Raw genomic sequence first — 20796 nt, 5'->3', positions numbered from 1 at the left:
AGATTGATGTATTGCCTTTCATTCTGAGCCTGCTCCCTGGCATATTGCAGCTTCAACCTCATATTATAGTGAATAAATACGAGGTCATTTAGACGTTGGCTTCCCAACCGGTTCCTCCTCACGGGAGTGGATCATGCTGAATGTACTCCAATTCCTCTCACATCCGGAGGCGAGCAAGTCCGAGACAGGATCCTGACTGCCAATCTTCGTAAGTTTGATGAACTATTGCCATAGAGATACCACCATTCAGCTCATTATCACAAAAACATTAAGTTAGAAACTCAAAAGTCAAAAGACTCAAAACATTTATGCATCTAAGCCCTAAGGATCTAACTATATAAGTATCTAACCTGGATCCATGGTTTCTCTGCCCCGTCTGACACCAGCTCCACTAAAAGACCCAAATGCATCTCTAAACAATTTGATCTGCAATAATACAATCATTAGTATTGATTGGTTATCTAAATTATTTAAACAATTAATACAACTCACTAATCGTTTGAAATTCCCAATGTCTCACCTCATTGTGGCAAAATGATTGGACCATCTCATCTGGCTCCAACTTCGTTATCACCGTATCGGGGCATCCAATAGGTTTGTGTCCAACCCTAAATGTTGACTATATTGATACTTAGGGTTTAGAAAATATCTTTGCATAATTAAAAAAGCTTAAAATTAGTACCAACTACCAAAGTACCAATACCTACAATTCTACAAGCCCACAAGTCTACAAGACTACAAGTCTACAACTACAAATCAACAACCCGAATATTTACTTACCGGCCCTATGAAGAGGATGCATCGGATGAGTTGTCCATCGTGCATCGACAATATCTAAGAAATCCCGATGTCCTCTAGGGTTTCTTGCCTTTATAGCATCCTTCATACGCTCAAGGGATGCATACAAGTGTGGCATAGTGGGTCCCCTCAAGGAAGAGTCCACCATACGCAAGACCTTTACTATAGGATCTATGGTACGCAACACTACGATAACACATCTCCGGAAATCATCGGATGATATTGTGTCTTGTGTGCGCGCGCCCATTGGTCGTGTCTTGAATTATCACAAACTCATTAAGTCAATAGACAATAAATATCATACAAGATAATCATAAACTCATAATATAAATATAATAATTTATAAGATGAAATAGTAGATAGTTATCTTACTTGGATCCAGCCCAATCAAACCACTCTGCGATGCAAACATGGATCGAGGCCCGACTTCTTATCTTGCATCTTTGCTCAAGGCGACGAAATTTGTCGCCAAATCTTGTCGGACCAGTCGCACCAACTCACCTCCACATGATCTCCGCATCATTGCCAAAGCAACGTTATGATTGTAGATGAAGTTGGTTACCTGTCTTGCACTCTCAACGGTGTTGTGGACAATGCTGATTTTTCCAATGTCCTTCCGACATTAGGTCAATTGAATGTGCAGCACAAGGTGTCCACATAAGGTTATAATCGGTGAAGCCATCAACACTTCACCGGCCTTCTTATAGTTGGAGCCATTGTCGGTGACAATTTGCACCACATTCTTCCTACCAACCTGGTCGATCACATCCTGCGGGAGACCCATGATATATCTGTGGTCTTTCGTATGACCGGTAGCATCCACCGATTTCAAGAAGACAGTTCTCCAATCACAGTATACCATGAAGTTGATGATGGACTTTCTCGTCGGGGCGGTCCATCCATCGGACATGATGGTGCATCCATAAGTATCCCAAAAGGGTTTCATACTATCAATATACTCCTGTGACTCTTGCTTCTCCTCTTGAAGGAGGGTGGTCATCAACTCGTAGGGTTGGGACCACTATATCCGGGGCCTGCCGCTGCAATAGTATCAATCATATTCGTATAGTATGGACCTGTCTTTGTGTTCTTTGGGATGTGATTGTAATAAATCCACTTTGACATTGCCTTCTTTACCTTCTTTGCCATACCTTTCCATGCACCGAGATATCTTGGGCTGCTTGGCCCCTTTTCTCCCTGAATGTATCGGGATCTTGCTCCATGGTCGGGTGCGGACGGCGTGGATAATCGGATGGTTGCCGTGGTAGTGGCATCGAGCAGTCCCGAACCACGATGTATGAGGGGCCCGCCGACTACGTGATCGCCAAACATGCCAAATACACCACCCCTCCCCCCCGAGAATCGGAAGGTCTAGCCCCCGTGAGGCCTAGATGGACCAGCTCCTGTAGCTCTAGCTACGGCCATATCCTGCTCCCCGATGGTGCAATCGTCTGCTCTCTGCCATGGCCCGCCGCATATCCCTCTCCTCCGATCTCTGTCCACATCAACGGGATCAACATCCCTATCATCATCTGAATCATCCACATATGATGACGGCCCCCGCACCCTGCATCATCTAGTGCTCTATTGACTTTCCTTCGATCATCTTTCTTCTTCCCCTTTTGTTTTTGTAAATCCCCGAGTAACTTGATTACATCCGGATGGGCCTCTGTGCATTTAGTCACATCCTTTGAACTCCCGGTGATGTGACCCTTGAACCTACGATGCCACCTGAGTATATTATTTTGTGACAAAAATTACACTCGGTTTATTTTTGTCTCCATCAATAGCCGTACAATATTGCCATCTTTGGTCGGTCTCTCCCTCCTACTGCCGATCTCTCGGGTTGTCCACGACCCTGTCCTTGACCACTGTCCCTGTCCCTGTCCTCGTCCACCACAGGGAAGACCCGGTTCCCCTCGACTCCCACCAGCAGACATGATGATTTTTGCATTCAAATAACATTAACAAATAACAACATCATTATAATTGTTTATACTTTATACACATATAAACAATCATATATGAAATTATGAATATTGCATGTATGATATAATTATAAAAATAGCTGCCCATATCAAAACCGGCGATGAAGCCACATGGGCAACACAACCAACAACAGTTGAAAAATACTTATATAATTATTCCATAATTTTCAAAACATTTCCCCCCATTTTTCCCTATTTTTTGCATTTTTCATAATTATTGATATTTTTATTAATATCGGGATATTTTTTGAAAAATAAAATAACTTATTTTTCGGTCAAAAAATATTTCGACTCCGTGAGTCCATAGATCGGCTCACGGAGTTCCACATATGTTTTTTCTATCATCATACAACCACCTGTATCACTTAAAAAGTAATCATACAAGATAATCAAAATATCATTTTTTACCCACAAAAATAAAAAAATTAAATACTTTGCGGAAAAAAATTCCGACTCCGTGAAATCGTAGATCGTCACATGGTATTCAACATATATTAATTTCAAAATCATCCAACATCATATAGCATGCATTTTGTGAAAAATTACTTGGATAAGAATGGTTACCTGTTTGACGAAAAAACTCTCAGATCTGTGTGAAACGGCTACTGATCGACAGAAACAACGTGATATCCGGCAACAAGGAAGCAAGATGTACCCGTAGATGTCGAAGATCGGACGAAAATATAGTGAAAAATGCGAAAAATGAGAGAGAGAAGCTCTGGAGAAGAGAGAGAAGAGAGAGAAACTAAAAAAAATTCGAACAAATCGCCGACTTCTGGCGATGTCGATGTCGCTGGGGGGTGTCGTATCGCCCCCCAGCGACATGGCGACATATCGCCGTGTGTCGGCGATATGTCGCCGACATTTGGTACCATGGCTTTAATAGATTGGGCCAGTAGTGAGATTGCATTTGACACCCTAAATCGTGAATGTCGGGAATCATCAAATTGGGATATTGAAATTTTATGAAACAATTTGAAACAACAAGCGTTTGTAGTCCAACGGTTAGGATAATTGCCTTCCAAGCAATAGACCCGGGTTCGACTCCCGGCAGACGCATTTAGTTAATTCGGGTTTTAATCAGAATCTTAGGGTTCCAATCTTGATTCTTTCTAATTTCATTTGAATCTTTTGCTCTTCTCCTGTCGTCCATTTCTTAGCTGGTCAGCTTCTTGCTTGATATCATACATTAGTGGATTTTTTTTTTCATTTTGCCCACACTCAAGTGGCCAATCTTTCAGTTTTTTCAATGTGCCCATACTTGAAATATGACAAAAAACATCTAATGTTGGTTTTTTGTTTGCTTTTAATTTAAAATTATCATTTTACCTATGGGGGTGAAAGGAAATTTTTACAAAATTTTATTTTAATTTTTTCAAATTTACACAAGAGCTCCCTGTTTTTTAAACCCAGGAAAACACAATCGGAGCAAAGAAACCCCGGATTTCCACAAGCTTTGCATATTGAGGGGTCAAAAAAGGGGATGAACTTGTCAGTTCAGTCCTACTTCACTTCTGGTGGGCTATGGCGAGGGTTGGATATTGCAAACGGTTGTGGAAGAAGGAGACAAAATGCCAGTGACATCGCCTGTTAAAAAGAGAAGATCAACGCATATTTGGCGTAGCTTCAACAGATTCCAACGAAATCAAAACGAAAATCCGTCTATAACAAATGGTTAGATATCAGTGTTGATCGAAAGGAGTTTGTTCGGTTGATTAACCAATTGTCGGAAGCTTTAAATCATGAGACTAGCGGAGTTGTTGAAGAAAGGTTTAGACACTCTGTCACACTTCAATTGAATTAGATCTAGATCTGAGAAACAGAGGGAAAAGAAAAGAACGAGAGCAGGACGATGAGAGAAGAGACAGGATAAGAGTAATTTTCTGTTCCTTTCTCATTCCGTATTCTGCTAACTTATAGAAACTGATAGGTGGTTACATGGTTTCTAGAGAATTCTTCTAAGTGGTATAATCGGTCAAATATGTTGGGCGGTTTAGGTTCTTGGCTGATTTGGTTCTTGCCACAACAAGGCCACCTGGCTATTGGCTCGTGACATTGCCTTGGTCTGCAGAAAAAACCTCGTCCTTGAGGTTGAGTGCTGAAAATTGCTAGCAAAGCTGCGAGATATCTTCCTAGGTGGCTTCTTTTGGAGGTAAGCCTTGCCAATGGATCAGAGCTTGAGCAACAATGGTTCCGCCCTTGATAACTTTGGGGGTGTTGAGGACAATGTTGGGTTGCAGCGGTGTCGAATGATTGGTAGGGATCTCCGTGAAGGAGGTCGGATCTCCAACCCAGGGCTTCAACATGGAAACGTGAAAAACTAGGTGCACCCTAGAGCCCACTAGAAGTTGTAGTTCATACGCCACCTTCCCTATATTTCGGATTATCAAATACAGCCCATAATAACGTCGAGAGAGGTTCTGTTCATGAAACGGGCGACGGTAATCTGGCGTAAGGATGGAGTTTCACAAAGACCTTGTCCCCTGTGTTAAATTCGCGATCAATTCGTTTGCGATCAGCCTGCGATTTTATTCGACTTTGAGCACGGCGGAGATTGTCCTTGAGGGTGTAGAGTAATTTGTCACAGTTTTGCAACTCAGAGTCAACTGCCACATTAGAAGAGGAATTGGGGATGTATCAAACCAGCATTGGCGAAGCTCGCCCATACAAGGCCTCAAAGGGTGTACAAGCCAAAGAAAAGGATGGGAGGTGTTGTATGAATATTTTGCCCAAGCGAGGAACTGCAGCCACTATTGGGGCTCATTACTTACAAAGCAACGAAGATAGTTTTCTAGACAATGATTTAAGGCCTCTGTTGTTAGAATATTAATTGAATATTCCACATAAGGTGGGCTTCATTGATTGTGTTACACTTTGATTTGGTTTCTTATTGGTCTGATATGGGTAATATACGGTTACTAGAACTCTTATATGGACTGGCTAGTGTGGGCTAATAGGAACCGTTAGATCTTGATGGACGATCTAACGGATTTGCCTATATAAAGGATGCTAGGTCCCTCCTCTAAACCCTAATCATAATCACAATCACATCTGCTTAGTCAGAAAGGATATACCATCAAGCCAGTGAATAGGGAGGAGTCTAGAGGAGAAGATCCAACATCAAGTTGATCATAGAATCAACTTCCACCTCAAGTTTGTTCCTAGTGGGAGACATAAAGAAGATATTCCGCTGCGCTTCGTCTCAAATAGAACCATAGAAAGGTATGCTCATCATCATCTTGTGTCATTATCATACTAAGGTGTTTTTAATCGATCTATGCGATCTTGGATAGAAATATTCTTACATCTGTTTGTCCATTGCTCTGGGGATGATAGGCAGAGCTCATCGAGAGTGTGGTGCCCTGTAATCGAAATAGGTCCTGCTAGAAGGAGCTGAGAAAATGTGGATCACGGTCACTAACAATCGATCGTGGGATGCCATGGAGCTTGGCGACATCATTCATAAAAGCTTCGGCCACCTTATAGCTGGTGTAGTTTGATGGTAAGGCAATGAAATGAGCATAAGAACTACTAACTGGTTTATCAGTTTCCTCTAGGTTGGTTATACTCTCCTTAAATGAGCTACATTTTGCCTACATAGAACTATTCTAGTGGGGAAACCAACACTCTTAGTAAAGAAGTCGTTGATTCAACTCTTGTTGAAGCATATCAATATCCCCATCCCCCAGCTTAATAAAGCCCCTTTGTACCTAAAAAAAATGAGCTACATTTTGCTTTGACAATAGTACATACAAAGACTACACTATGTATGTCTTTTCTCATCAATTTTTTTAAGGTTATCTTGAGTCTCCTTTAATTTTTTTAATTCATTCAATCTTGATTAAATTGTTTCTCCACTCAAGGGTATTTAAAGCCTCCTTTGAACTTTGTTATACCACCTCAATCAACTTTTTTGTATTCATTTATTACAACTATTTCGTGTCCAACTCCAATATATGATCCATGTCTAATGAATTTATTGTTGATCTTTTTCTTTTTCTTTTTATAGTAGAAAAGTTTGTTTGTTACTGATTTGACATTAGCTTTCTCACAATTTATTAAGCTCTTTTCCTATCCCAAAAAAAAAAACACTACTTTATGTATAGATTAAATAGCTTCGAGCTTTAATAGATTGGAGGAGTAGTTTGAGATGTTATTAAATACAAAAATTTGACATCCATAGCGTTTGTAGTCCAACGGTTAGGATAATTGCCTTCCAAGCAATAGACCCGGGTTCGACTCCCGGCAGACGCATTTTGTTAAAATCCGGTTTTTAATCAGAATCTTAATCCCTCTTTAACAAATGATTAAATATAGTTAGTGTAAATAAAATTATTGTTTTTTAATCTCAGGATAAACAAACAGATTACTCCAAAGAGCATATAAAATCAAGATACAATAGACTAAGGATACAAAGATACCTCATGAATCCAGCCACTGGAGAACTAAAGAAGCTTCGATATTTTTCAGAAGATCATGCGATGGGTTTTAAAACTTGCACTTTGGTCGGATTAGGGTTTGAACCCACAAGTAGAGATTATAACGTGAGTTTCTGGTTTGGGTTGTGAAATCGAAGTCACCGAGGTAAAAAAATATGATCTTGGTGGTTTAGTTTCAATGGTGTTCAAGCACCAGCACTAGTAAATTGATTCATTGATCAAGTAACTAATTAAGATTCAAAAATGAAAACACAATTCGCGGGATTGAAATGAGAAACAACAGAATAAAACCATATGATGGAGAGGGTGTGGTGAGCAGTGGTGGTTTCAGGCACAAGAAAGGTGGGAGGTGGTTGCCGGCAGAGAGAGGGTCAGGTGGTGGTTACCGGCGGCTGTGGGGGTGTCCGGCAGAGAGCCTGCAAATTGAGTAAACTTTTGTAAATTTGAAAAAATTAAAAGATGGTTTCGTGAAAAGAAAATTACATTTACTTTCACCTCCAATATTAGGGCAGCAATAGGGTTGGGTTAGGCTAGGCTTTTGCAATCTCAAGCCCAACCCTATATATTCTAATCTAAGTTCATTTCCATCCTAATTGGCCATATCCTTGGCCCTTTCCTTGATTGACCATATCTTTGTCCATTTTCTTAATTCTTTGAGTTCAAACATCAAGGATAAAATTAGGGCCATCAAGTACCTTCACTGCATCTTGATGGGCCTCTGTGCATATTATCACATGCTTCGAACTCCCGGTGATGTGACCTTTAAACTTAATGATGTTACCTGAGTAGATTTTATTCCCACAAAAATTATATGGTGTGTTTCATTCTTATCTCCATCAATAGACACTATGTTGGATCAGTCCTCCTTCTTGGTGTTAGTCTCAGAGGCTCTCCTTGTGAATATGGGCCCTGTGGCTATCCTTGTCTATCCTGTGAACTTGCTCTCCCTCCTTGTGAATATGGGCCCTGTGGCTATCCTTGTCTATCCTGTGAACCTGCTCTCCTTTGACTCTCACTAACAGACATGATAACTATTGCATTCAAAATGATTGCATAAGTCACTAAACAACATAAAAATGATTATCTCTATATAAAGAAACAATTATGTACCTAAGTACCTAATTATAAAATTTTTATTATTAAATATAAAATAATTTTTAGCAAAAAAATAGGCTAACTACATCAAAACTTACGATAAAATCACATGGGTAGCACTTGAGAAATATTATATAGATTTTCCATAATTTTCAAAACCCGTTTCCCTATTTTCTCCCTTTTTTTTTGTAATTATTTATATTTAAAATCAGTTGGAGAAGTATGATTATCTATGGAGAAGAAAAAATTTACAGATGTGCAAAATCTCGCTTGATCGACATAAACAACGTGATAGTCGATAATAAAGAAGCAAAATGTACTTGTAAATGTTGAATATTAGAGCAAAATAGGTTTAAAATGTAAAATAGAAGAAATATGTGCTTCTCGAGATAAAATTTGTAAAAATTGGACAAAAATTCGGTCAAAAATTCAAGCAATACTCCCCATATAGTGCCGACAGTGACAAATTTTCAATTGTTGACAATTGATGATATCTCGTCGACTTATTGACAATGTCATGTCGAAGGTCTGAATCATATGGCAATATGTTATCAATATTTTGAACCACTGGCATGACTAAACAAGATGCGAATCTTCCATTAATTTTCTTTTTTTTTTTTTGGTAATCGAATCTTCCATTAATTCACTCCAAGCTATCTTATAAAAGACATGCTTATGTCATTAACTTCCTCTTTCGGGGTTTTAAATTTGGGGAAACCCAAAAAAAAAAAAAGATAAATTGGCGGAGGAGATCTGCTGGTTTGTAGGCAAGACTCCTCAGTTGACTACAGAGAACTGTGATGTTTTTTTTCTTTCTTTGGGTGGTGGGTTGAGGGGTAATAAGGAGAAGAATCACAATTATAAAGAATCCGAACAAAGAGAAAGTGAACCGGAACACGAAGAACACGAACGCGGTCGGACCCTCAGTTTGGTGGGATCGGCCGTTTTGTCGTTAACGAGAGAAAGTGAGGAAAAAGAAGGAAGAAACAATAGAGAACACCATCACAGAAAACGAAATCTAACAAATTTTCCGTCATCGGCTGCCGTTTGTTCCTTCGCTGCTCCTTCCTTTTCTAACCTTTCTCTGTTCTTATCTTCTCTCTCTCTTTCCCTCCTTCAAAACCCTAGAAATAGCAGCTCATCTTCTCCACCTGAGATGAAATTCTAGGGTCTTTTCCAAAGAACAAACATGGGTTTGGAAATCGAAGAAGGTATATTTACAGATCTTTTTCCGTTTAAAAACGTTTTCTTTTGCTAAATCTTTAAGAACTTATTTGTTGATTTTATGTCTTTTGTGGTTTTAAAGGTAGGGAGAGAGATTTGGAGAAGGGTATAAGCCATAGCCCTTCAGCCGAGCCTCTGCCTTCGCCTTCTCCGTCGCCGACGGCGGCTTCGTCGGCGCCGGCTCTTGTTCTTTCGAATTCCGGTAAAAGGATGGATCAGGCAGGCAAGAAGAAGTATGTGAAACAGGTCACCGGTCGGCATAATGACACGGAACTTCATTTGGCTGCGCAGCGAGGTGATCTGATGGCTGTGAAGCAGATTCTTGCCGCCATCGGTGCCCAAATGGTCGGTACCTTCAGTGGGTCTGATTTTGATGCTGAGGTGGCGGAGATTAGGTCGTCGGTCGTGAATGAAGTCAATGAGCTCGAAGAGACGGTTTTGTTCACGGCTGCCGATAAAGGGCATCTTGATGTGGTGAAGGAGCTTCTCAAGTATTCGACCAAGGAATGCATTTATAAGAAGAATCGCTCTGGCTTCGATCCCTTGCATATAGCTGCCATTCAAGGACACCATGGTAATCTACTTATTGCCTCTTCTTTTCAGTCCTTTAGGTAAGGGGAAGGGAAAAAAAAACCATTTCCCCTTTTTTTTGCTGAAATTCTACTGAGTTTTAAATCAACTCAGTGGACTGATTGTTCATTCCCCCTCGGGATCTATTTGTGCACTTCTTTACTCTGTTGTTTAAGTAAATGAAAAACCATCCTTTGAGGTTGCAGACTTATGTAGAAAATTTTTTCTTTAAAACGCCTGTTTAACTCAGCTTGAATTCGAAGTATGCTTTTTTATCCAAAATGGGGAGTGGATTCGAAAGTATGCATGTTGTAGAGAATACTAAGAAAAAGTTCCATTCTGTACACACGTGTTGATGATTAGATCTGTCTGCCCTTCCTCTTGATGTTGATCATAATTTGTCTAACCATGGCTAATAATATATTGGCAACTGTTGCTTTTAATGCCAGAGAATTTAGAGTGTATCAATTAGTTTCCGCCTATAGTATAATCTTCTCACTTTGGCCTAAAAATCTAAACATGCAGTTCACTGGGTTGATGTAAGCCTCTTCTGCACATGAGTTTTTCTGTGGCATCATTGGTTGAGTTAAAATATCAAATTTCTTTGTTTTTGTTAATTGTTATGCAATTTGTATTGCTGGTGTAGTGGATCAGAACCCGAGAAGTTTATTTGATTTGTTGTTTGAGATACTTGATCCAATTCATTTGTTTGGAAACTTCTTTATATCCGTATATCTAATGTGAAAGCCTCCTCCAAATTGAATTTTGTTTGCTGATGTTTCTTATGCAATTTCTAGACTTCCCCAGTAATCTGTTGAACAGTTGCTCCCCCCCTTCCCCCCTTTTTCCCGGTCAGCCCCCTTTTCTTCTGTGTTAAGGAAACTGCTGTACAATTTATTTGTAACTAGAGAATTGCTTGGTGGGCGTACATCTACAGACTTGAGCTTGTCATCAACTGTTTTTTCTGCTTTAAGATGTTAAAGATGATCCTGGGTATTTTCAGACATGATTCTTGTTATGCAGCTATTGTCCAGGTGCTATTAGAAAATGAACCAGGACTAAGCAAGACACTAGGCCCCTCAAATTGTACCCCTCTTGTATCTGCTGCACATAGAGGACACTCGGCGGTAGTTAATGAATTGCTAATGAAGGATCCTAGCCTGCCTGAGATTTCTCGTTCCAATGGAAAAAATGCTTTACATTTGGCTGCTCGACAAGGGCATGTAGAAATTGTAAAAGCATTACTAGAAAAGGATCCACAATTAGCAAGGAGGACTGACAAGAAAGGGCAGACAGCTTTGCACATGGCTGTAAAAGGGGTAAACTGTGAGGTGGTGAAACTACTTCTTGATGCAGATGCAGCCATAGTGATGCTCCCTGACAAGCTTGGTAACACAGCGTTGCATGTGGCCACCAGGAAAAAGCGAGCAGAGGTATTCCTTGGCAGCACTGCACATGTTTCTTTCTTATTTTCTCTTGATGCATGTGAACATAATCAAAATGGTTGACTATTAATCTGTTTATATATACTTGATAATCTGAGTTTGTAAATTAGTGCTCTTTGTACGAGCTGGTGCTCTATTTAGCTAGTGTGATTAACATACTGTGTGTCGGATCAGTTTATCAACTCATATGATTTCTTGAATGTGAACATTTCTCTAAAAGGAACTTAGAAATCCCTCTGCAGCAATGATGAGGTGATTCCTATTCTAACTGATTAAAAACGCATTAGCACCTATGGACCAGGTAGAAAATCAGTGAGTACCTTTACATTGTTGACATATGTGGCATATTTACGACTTGCTACTGCAACATAGTTGGCACTTGCTCACAATTTGGTTGCTAAGAGTTTTTAACTCTTAATAGCGAGTTCCTTTTCCATGGTTGTAATTGTTAAGTTTTAGCTGGAATGCTGTTCAGATTTCAGAAGATCTGTAAAAAGTTCGCCTTCGCTCTTCCACATCTTCAAATTTTGGCCTTCCGTTTTACCCAAAGAAGATGATTCTGGTGTTCCTGAAAGTCTCTCTCTCTCTCTCTCTCTCTCTCTCTCTCTCTCTCTCTCTCTCTCTCTTTCTCTCTCTCTAAAGAAACCAGTTTAAATCTTTGCTTTGAGAGGTGAATTTGGTGATGGTCCTGGTTGTTCTCTAGACTTGAATATGGGTACCCTGGGCAGCTGAACCTTTTACGGTTCCTCCAAACAATGACCCAGCTTTGTTGTTCTTTTCATTGTTATTGTTATTATTATTTTTTGGGGTGGGTGTTTCGGTGATTTTGAAGGGGGGAGGGAATAAGTGATTTTCTATGTAGTAAATGAGTAAGAACATCCATCTATTTTGGGAGGGTTGGTTAGTTTTTGTAATCAGGTGCTCATGTAAATGAAAATCCCATATGAATTGCATAGGAAGAGAAGTTAAGATTTGGTAATTAATAAAATTAAGGTTTCTCTCATCTTGCAGATTGTGGCTGAGCTTTTGAATCTTCCTGACACAAATGTCAACGCCCTAAACAGAGAACACAAGACGGCCTTTGACATTGCTGAAGGACTCGCTCTTTCTGAAGAATCCGCTGAAATAAAGGAATATTTGGCCCGCTTTGGTGCTGTGAGAGCAAATGAGCTAAACCAGCCAAGGGATGAGCTGAGGAAGACGGTGACAGAAATCAAGAAAGATGTCCATACTCAGCTGGAGCAGACTAGAAAAACCAACAAGAATGTCCATGGGATTGCCAAGGAGCTCAGAAAGCTGCACAGGGAAGGAATCAATAATGCGACCAATTCTGTTACTGTGGTGGCAGTGCTCTTTGCCACAGTAGCATTTGCAGCTATCTTCACTGTACCTGGTGGAGATGATAATAATGGGATGGCAGTGATGGTGAAACGTGCTTCATTCAAGATCTTTTTCCTATTTAATGCAGTTGCACTCTTCACGTCTTTGGCAGTCGTCGTGGTACAGATCACGCTGGTTAGAGGAGAGACAAAATCAGAGAGGCGGGTTGTGGAGGTGATTAACAAGTTGATGTGGTTGGCTTCAGTGTGTACATCAGTGGCATTTATTGCATCCTCATACATAGTGGTCGGCCGACATTCTGAGTGGGCAGCAATTCTGGTTACCGTCATTGGCGGGGTCATAATGGCCGGAGTTCTTGGCACCATGACTTACTATGTAGTAAAATCCAAGCGAACCCGATCGATCAGAAAGAAGGAGAAGCATTCAAGGAGGAGTGGGTCAAACTCCTGGTATCACTCTGAATTATCTGAGTCTGAGGTCAATCCAATTTATGCCTTATAGGTTTGTCCTCAGATTCTACATTGATGGTACTGATTTATATCTGTTCATTTTGCAATGCCTGACCAATCCCTCTTCCCCCCACCCCAAAAAAGAAGGAAAAGATATGCTGTAGGGTTTTTGGCACGCTGTATATATAAAATGTGTTGAGTTGATTTCTCATCTCTGAACTCTACCTTCTGAGATTATGGTTGTAGGTGTCAATATCTGCCTTCATATCTGTCTTGGTCCATGCCCATACGATACATTGGCTCAAATCAGTCATCAGTTGAAGGATGTATTACTATTGGCCGATACAAACAGTTGTATCGGTTTATGCAATGTTCAGTACTGATGTATCAATATAATACTGATACTTGGAATCAGGGATTAGAAGTCTGCCTGAAGGTTCTCTCCTGTAGGAAGAGATGACTTTGTGTTGTTGCTTTCTGTAGCCTCTGCTGGTATTAGTGCTCCAATTCCAGAGTAGGAAAAGTTAATCATGTATACAAGTTAGTGATGTATTGTACTTCTAAAGGCGTAGAAAGTTGTTAAAGAACTCACTAATCTGTTAGGGAATCACATAAAAAAGGAGAGAGAAAAAGAAATGGAAATCATCAAATCCGATTCATTGCTTTGTGTTCCGATTTGTTTCGTATGGTCATATAATGGAATCCTAAGTCACATTCTGAAATCCACTTTTGCTATTAATCTCTTTGAGAAATTGGAATTTGGTTTTGTTTGCTTCAATGATATCCACCCATTTCTTGTAGGGTCCATATAAAGCCGTGTTCACCGAATTCTCCACTAGGGAATTGTGGGGTAGTGAATGGTAGAATGATGGGAGAGAGTTTTCCAAGCCGTCGGTGTGGATGGAAATTATGTTTCATTTGGAGAGTCGGAATCCACATGGAATTCTGTTTCACACATGTCCTAGGAATATGAAAATGTGTATTTTAATCTGTGCCGTTCGTGCGATTTAGAGGAAACATGTGATCGAGAATCTTTCGGCGCAAACAGACGTTTGTCCTTCTGAGAGTGGCTTTTGGATAAAGGGAATTTTGTAAGAAAACTAACTGTAAATCACATGGAGAATTTATTTAATAATCCATCTGTTATCGGCAGAGAAATGTATAGAAATGAGTGGAGATACTTTTTTTTTGGTCAGTCTCACTTAAACATCCTTTCTAAAATTGAAGGTCATTCGTTGAGGAAGCGAGATGAGCGAGATAGGGTTTCAAAAACAACGAATCTGACAAAGGATTTTTACTGATTCGAATGAAAATATTCTCTTATTTTTTGGGTTAAATATGGAATCTAATTCTAAGATCGCTTAATTCAGGACCTGAGTTAGCTTATTCTAATTTTATCTGAACCGGAATCAACAGCAAGATCATTCTTAATGAGAAATCAAAAGTGAGAAGATTGAGGTGTGCTTATGTAATGTTATCTTTCATTTCCATTTCTTGGTTAAAGTCCTTATGTAATGTTATTTTTTATTTCCGTTCTTTGGTTACAGTCTTTATGTAATGTTGTTTTCTCGACAGCTGCACCTCAATAGACGAGTGTTTCACCTAAAAAAAATCTATTTTTCTCCAAGTAGTCAACTCAAAATTATTTTTTTAGCAAGAATATTAGAAGACGACTTTTATCTCATAGACGAATACTCAAAATTATTATTTTTTTAACAAGTATATTAGGAGACGACTTTTATCTCATAGACGAATACTCAAAAAAAAATTTTAGTAAGAATATTAGAAGACGACTTTTAATTCATAGACGAATCAAAAAGTAGAGGACTTTAAGACCAATTCATCTTTTGATTTTGCTTGGAAACAATGCTGCTCCTAGAAGTCATCTTTAGCGTTAAAGTGTTCCATAAACGCGTCAACATGTGTAATTCACTTCATGGTTTTCAGATGTTGCTGGAGGGATTGGACCCAACTGCTAGCTATGGCTACTCATGCCAAAATGTTAGGATCAGTGGATCATCCTCTTCATCAGTTCTTGCTTCTCGAATCTATCTTGACTCAATAGAGCATTTGACAGTGGATTCAACATCACATTCTCCATCACAAAGACTTCATTACATACAAACTTCACCATACTAACCAACTCAAATTTCATACAGCATAGCATTCTCTGATACAAGACTTCATATATACCATCTTCAAGGTACTATTTTTTTACTCTTAACTGATTCTAGCAGCTTTTTCCCAAAAAAAAAAATAAATTCTAGCAGCTTCTAGAAACTGGTAAGTATCTTCAACTATAAAATACAACTCTTATAGTATATTACTATAGAACTACCTCTTCACTGTAACGACCTCCTATCCTATTCTTTAAACCGTTGATAGCATTAACTTTCCCTTCACTGGCGGCCTAGAGAAGGAGATCATCTGAGCTCTCTCGAATGGAAGATCCACACGCAAGGTCTGGTGGATAGCGATGGTGACACAGCAGCAGTTAGGTATTGATACCAGATGTCCACGCTCCGTCCGTCAACGGTCAGTCTTCCTCCAACGCCGCAACCGTGGCTGCCATTGCCTTTTCTCAGTGGTGTTTCTTTCCCACTGACCTCTCTTCCATTTTGCTATCTTTTCTTTCTATAGTCAGATATTTTACTTTCAGGGTTTTTGTCCGACACTTCCTTTGTTGCCACCTGGTTCCGTAGAACCTGTTGAGATCTGTAATCTGTTCAATTGTTGATGTTTTCGTTTAATTTGGATTTTTTCTTTCTGGGTTGTTCTCCACTATTCTGGGTTCCATTCTGTATGTCGATCTGTCATGCTTTTCATATGGCTGGAGACATGAAGCGACGATGATACTGAAAAACCCAGTTCTTCAAAATCCCAGGTCAATTTTCTAATTGATCTAAGTGGGCTTATCGTGTGGAAGATTTCTTGTGCTTTTTAGGATTGAAGTAAGGTTTTTATTCTTTAATTGTTCCGATGGAGTCGGCCCAGGGGAAGAAGATGACGAAACAATTGACTGGGAAACGCGACGACACTCCTCTGCATTCGGCAGCAAGAGCTGGGAACCTACCTGTGGTCCTGGAAATCCTCACTGGGACTGCAGAGGAAGAACTGAGAGAACTGTTGAAGAAACAGAATCAATCGGGAGAAACGGCCCTTTATGTGGCTGCTGAATACGGTAATGTTGATGTGGTGGAAGAGATGATCAAGTACTGTGATTTTGATTCTGCAAGCATCAAAGCCCGAAACGGTTTTGATGCTTTTCACAATGCAACCAAGCAAGGGAATCTAGGTACTGTCTCCATTGAATTCTCTCTGTTCTCCTTCTTTCTACTAATCAGCGTTAATTAACTTCTTCTTGGACACACAACAGAGGTGATGAAGGTGCTGCTGAAGGCTGTACCTGAGCTATGTCTGACGGTTGATCTCTCGAATACCACAGCTTTGTATACGGCTGCGACTCAAGGCCACATTGAGGTTGTAAATTTCTTGTTGGAACAAGGTTGCAGCTTGGCTTCCATAGCTAGAAACAATGGGAAAACCCCCCTGCATTCAGCTGCGAGAAATGGGCATTTGGAGGTTGTAAAGGCCCTTCTGAGCAAGGAACCTGATATCGCCGCGCGGACTGATAAGAAGGGGCAGACAGCTCTCCACATGGCTGTGAAAGGACAGAAAGTTGAGTTGGTAGAAGAGCTGATCAACTCAGACCCTTCTTTGATTAATATGGTGGATAACAAGGGCAACACAGCATTGCATATAGCGTGCAGAAAGGCTCGAACTGAGGTGAATTGCTTTTGTAACTTGGCTTACTTTTCTCTCTATAGAGGATGAGAGATTAGCTAGTAGCAGAGACTATGAGAAGTAATCAAAGAAAATAAGGTTTTGGAATTTTGAGTGGTGATGAATTCTCTTGTTAGTTTTGACTGTTCTCATTTATGTTTTGCCTCATCATTGAAGATCGTTTTTGCAATGTTTGTTCCATGTACTTTGTCTACATCTGATTGCTCTTATGCTAGAGAAATAGAGGGGGATTTGGGGGTGGGGGAGTTTGGTGGTATGGGGATCACAGTTAGGGGTTTCTCTCATTTATCTAAAACTGAGTATGGATTATGCTGATTGGCTTATCCAGAAATAGCACCGAGTGATTGTTTTTCTTTTCTTTCCTTACCTGTCAGTTCCTTAGTTTCTGGGTTTCAAGGATAGATCAAGTAGATTGAATTCCAAAGTCAATCAATATACAGACCAAATAGATTCATTCACTCGAGAAGATACAACATAAGTATCTCAAAAAGTTAGGTCTGCAAACAGAAAACTGTGACTTCTACAAAATCTGACATCTCTAATTTGGATTTCCCAGTATTCCATCTGTGTCTGGATATTTTCAGGTACATTATATGTGATAGTATCATCAATTTACATTGTTCTCAAGTTGCTTAGAATTCTTTTAGTTCATAACTGCGGATTCTCGGTTTGATTTCCTTTAAGCTTGCTTAATCTTCTGATGCTATGGACTTATTAATTCTATCTACGCACCCAGGCATAGCTGTAATTCTTCTAGCTTTTTATGTGTATGCATGTATAAGTGATAAAGTAGGTCGCATGAATTTCTCAAAGATAGTGATTACCCTGGTTTCCAGAATTACCTTGCAGTTGTTCTGTCTGAGCATGGCAATGCCATGATTCATTTAAAAACTTGATGACTTCATGCCATGTTTATGAGTCTGGATTAGGAAGATATTCTATTCTCTCGATTTAATAGCCTATTCTAGACCAAGTAGCCAATCCTTGAGGTACAATCTTTTCAAATATGACCTTCAGGTGAGTGAGGAATGTAAAAGCTCTCAATGTATTGAATTGATTTATGACCTTAACTATTCCCAAAACAAAAGCAAAATAAAGAAATAAATTTTAACATAATTTAGAACAATAAAATGGAAAAAAAATCAGATATAAGATGGAAGGTTCTACACAGGTATAACTTTACACCAAACCGAATTGGATCTTGAAATTGCTGATGTATAAAGGCTAGAAGCCCATGGATTGTCAAAGAATATGAAGCATAAATGGAGTTGAATAACTAGGTTTATTCAGGTGAAAGAGTTTAAAATTATTTTATGTTTATAATTGATGTTTTCATCATAAAACAACATTTCAGCATTAAAATTCGTATTAGGTGATGGGTATTTACTGAGACTGTCAAATGCTTTGCTGTAGTTAGTCCAAATCCTTAAAATTTTCAGCAGATAGGATCACATTGGCAAGTCTAGAAAACGTTTCTATTTTCTGCGATATAAACACAGCCACCCACCAACTAAATGCAGACTCAGAATTAAGCTATACTCATAAAGAAGCCTCTCAAGCCATCTAAGCAATAACAAGATTACTACATTGAAATTATTCATCTGTTGTAATGCACTCGTTTTATAGACATAGCACCTGTTGATGCTCTAGAAGAAAGTCTCCATCTATGATAGTTAATCTGTGCTTTCATTGGGTAAGGTTTTGTTCTGAGAGATCTTCTTGGTTGGAGCTGTTTCTAGAGGGATGAGGACTTGAATCCATTCTGATTAAAGGTTGATTCTCATACATATGCCTGTAGGGATGATCCAATCTTTTGTTTTCTCTTGGAGAAATTTATAGTTTACTTTGATATTCCACGCGGTTCTGCATCAGTATATGATTTTCTATAATATGGTGGAAAACAAATGTGATACACTTGGTCTAAACAGAACAACTGATATTACAGACTACTTCTGCAGATTGTAAAGAAACTACTAGATCACAACACCACCGACAAAAAAGCTGTCAACAGATCTGGGGAAACAGCACTTGACACTGCTGAGAAAATGGGACACTCTGAACTGGTGGTGATCCTACAAGAGCATGGTGTTCAGAGTGCCAGGGACATCAAGCCACCACAGACAGGCACAGCTCGGGAACTGAAACAGACTGTGAGTGACATAAAGCATGAGGTCCACTACCAGCTAGAGCAAACCCGTAACACAAGGAGACACATGAAGGGTATTGCCCATCGACTCAACAAAATGCATGCCGAGGGGCTCAACAATGCAATTAACTCCACCACAGTTGTTGCTGTCCTCATTGCCACTGTAGCTTTTGCTGCCATCTTCACTGTCCCTGGCCAGTTTGTTGATGACCCTAAAAAGATACCTCCCAAGCTTTCCCTTGGGGCAGCAAATGTTGCTAATCAAGCAGGTTTTGTGATTTTCTTTGTCTTTGATTCCATTGCCCTCTTCATATCCCTAGCTGTCGTGGTGGTTCAGACTTCAATTGTAGTAACAGATAGCAAAGCCAAGAAAAAAATGGTGGCAATTATTAACAAGCTGATGTGGTTGGCTTGTGTTCTCGTGTCTGTGGCATTTTCGGCATTGGGATTTGTTGTAGTTGGCACTCAGAGGTGGTTGGCTATTGTGGTGACTGTTGTAGGAACAATAATCATGACAACAACACTGGGTACCATGTGTTATTTGGTAGCTACAGACCGCAGGCATGCCTCAAGTTTGAGAAACATTAGGAGGTCATCAATGAGCAGCAAGTCTCAGTCATGGTCCATGTCAATATTATCAGATTCAGAGCTTTTGAACAGTGAGTATAAGAAGATGTATGCAATCTGAGATCTGCTGTTCAGAATGCCAGAGTGTATTTTTTTTCCTCTTATCTGGCATCTCAGGTCTATTCTTGGGCCTCTTATCTTATTTTGCTCTAGCACATCTATTTCTGGATATAACTTGTAACTTGTAGTATAGTTTCTACTTTCTACCACACTGCAGCCAAAGCTGGTTCCTTACTCATGGTCCAGTTGAATTAGCTCCAAACTTCACTGTAACAGAACTATAAATTTCTATCAATGGATATATCATTGAAGTTTTTGTCATCTTGATGCATGAGCTTCGACATCTTTTCTTTTGATGGAAAGTTGGTTTTGTAGTGTTATCAATCTATTGGCATCTTATATACATGGTAAACAGCTGCTTTCGCTTCAAGACTTAATCTTGGATTACCTTTTCTTAGATCATTGTGCTATGCTGCAGCAGTCATACTAAATCTATCCACAAGATTGATTATCTTAAGCAGCCACCGCAATCTCTGGTCCTGCCTCAGAAGTCAAAACCTAGAAATCCAGTTGAGGTTTCAACTGATACAGATCCTCTCTACCCACTCCTACGGTTTATCCATTTGTCCCTTCTCACAGCTCACCTAACACAACTCCACCTGGGGCCACCTCATCAAGTGGGTTGTGAGAGGAAAAAATTGAGTGGACGGGTGGAGCGAATATAGTCTCGGTCTCAAGACTCTCAACAACTTGGTCTAGTTTGTTTTCAAAGCCTTGGTGAAATTTGGGTTCTTGGGTTAGGAAGGGTATGATTGGCGTTACAAAAACTACCAATAGAGAAATATTAAATCCAATGTTGGATTTCAGACA

The 20796-nt window shown here is 39.7% G+C and overlaps 2 protein-coding genes and 2 non-coding genes across 4 annotated transcripts; all 4 read left to right on the top strand.

Annotated features, from left to right (window-relative positions):
- The first annotated feature begins 3773 nt into the window (after nt 1-3773).
- TRNAG-UCC (transfer RNA glycine (anticodon UCC)) lies at nt 3774-3845 on the top strand. Its single transcript has one exon. It is a non-coding gene; the product is annotated as a tRNA-Gly (tRNA).
- A 3123-nt stretch (nt 3846-6968) lies between these two features.
- Nucleotides 6969-7040, top strand: TRNAG-UCC (transfer RNA glycine (anticodon UCC)). Its single transcript has one exon. It is a non-coding gene; the product is annotated as a tRNA-Gly (tRNA).
- Nucleotides 7041-9296: 2256 nt separating this feature from the next.
- ITN1 (Ankyrin repeat family protein) lies at nt 9297-14142 on the top strand. The gene is made up of 4 exons (XM_089143946.1): nt 9297-9531; nt 9627-10118; nt 11138-11547; nt 12571-14142. The coding sequence occupies exons 1-4, from the start codon at nt 9510-9512 to the stop codon at nt 13399-13401; spliced, it is 1755 nt and encodes a 584-aa protein (XP_089000072.1). The 5' UTR covers nt 9297-9509; the 3' UTR covers nt 13402-14142.
- Nucleotides 14143-15695: 1553 nt separating this feature from the next.
- On the top strand, nt 15696-20796 carry LOC149023402 (ankyrin repeat-containing protein At5g02620-like). Its single transcript, XM_089143947.1, has 3 exons — nt 15696-16644; nt 16726-17135; nt 19112-20796. Exons 1-3 carry the CDS (start codon nt 16329-16331, stop codon nt 19985-19987), a joined length of 1602 nt encoding a protein of 533 aa, XP_089000073.1. The 5' UTR covers nt 15696-16328; the 3' UTR covers nt 19988-20796.

The sequence above is a fragment of the Hakea prostrata genome, chromosome 2 (assembly GCF_041222555.1).
Source record: "Hakea prostrata isolate BN-2017 chromosome 2, UWA_Hpros_2, whole genome shotgun sequence".
In the NCBI taxonomy this organism is placed as follows: domain Eukaryota; kingdom Viridiplantae; phylum Streptophyta; class Magnoliopsida; order Proteales; family Proteaceae; genus Hakea; species Hakea prostrata.
This window is presented reverse-complemented; position numbering and strand designations above follow the sequence as displayed.

Coding starts and splice junctions, on each gene's coding strand:
- ITN1 (XM_089143946.1), top strand. CDS start 9,510: ATGGGTTTGGAAATCGAAGAAG. Junction 9,532..9,626: donor GGGTTTGGAAATCGAAGAAG/GTATATTTACAG, acceptor GTGGTTTTAAAG/GTAGGGAGAGAGATTTGGAG. Junction 11,548..12,570: donor CCAGGAAAAAGCGAGCAGAG/GTATTCCTTGGC, acceptor CTCATCTTGCAG/ATTGTGGCTGAGCTTTTGAA.
- LOC149023402 (XM_089143947.1), top strand. CDS start 16,329: ATGGAGTCGGCCCAGGGGAAGAAGATGACGAAACAATTGACTGGGAAA. Junction 16,645..16,725: donor AACCAAGCAAGGGAATCTAG/GTACTGTCTCCA, acceptor GACACACAACAG/AGGTGATGAAGGTGCTGCTG. Junction 17,136..19,111: donor GCAGAAAGGCTCGAACTGAG/GTGAATTGCTTT, acceptor CTACTTCTGCAG/ATTGTAAAGAAACTACTAGA.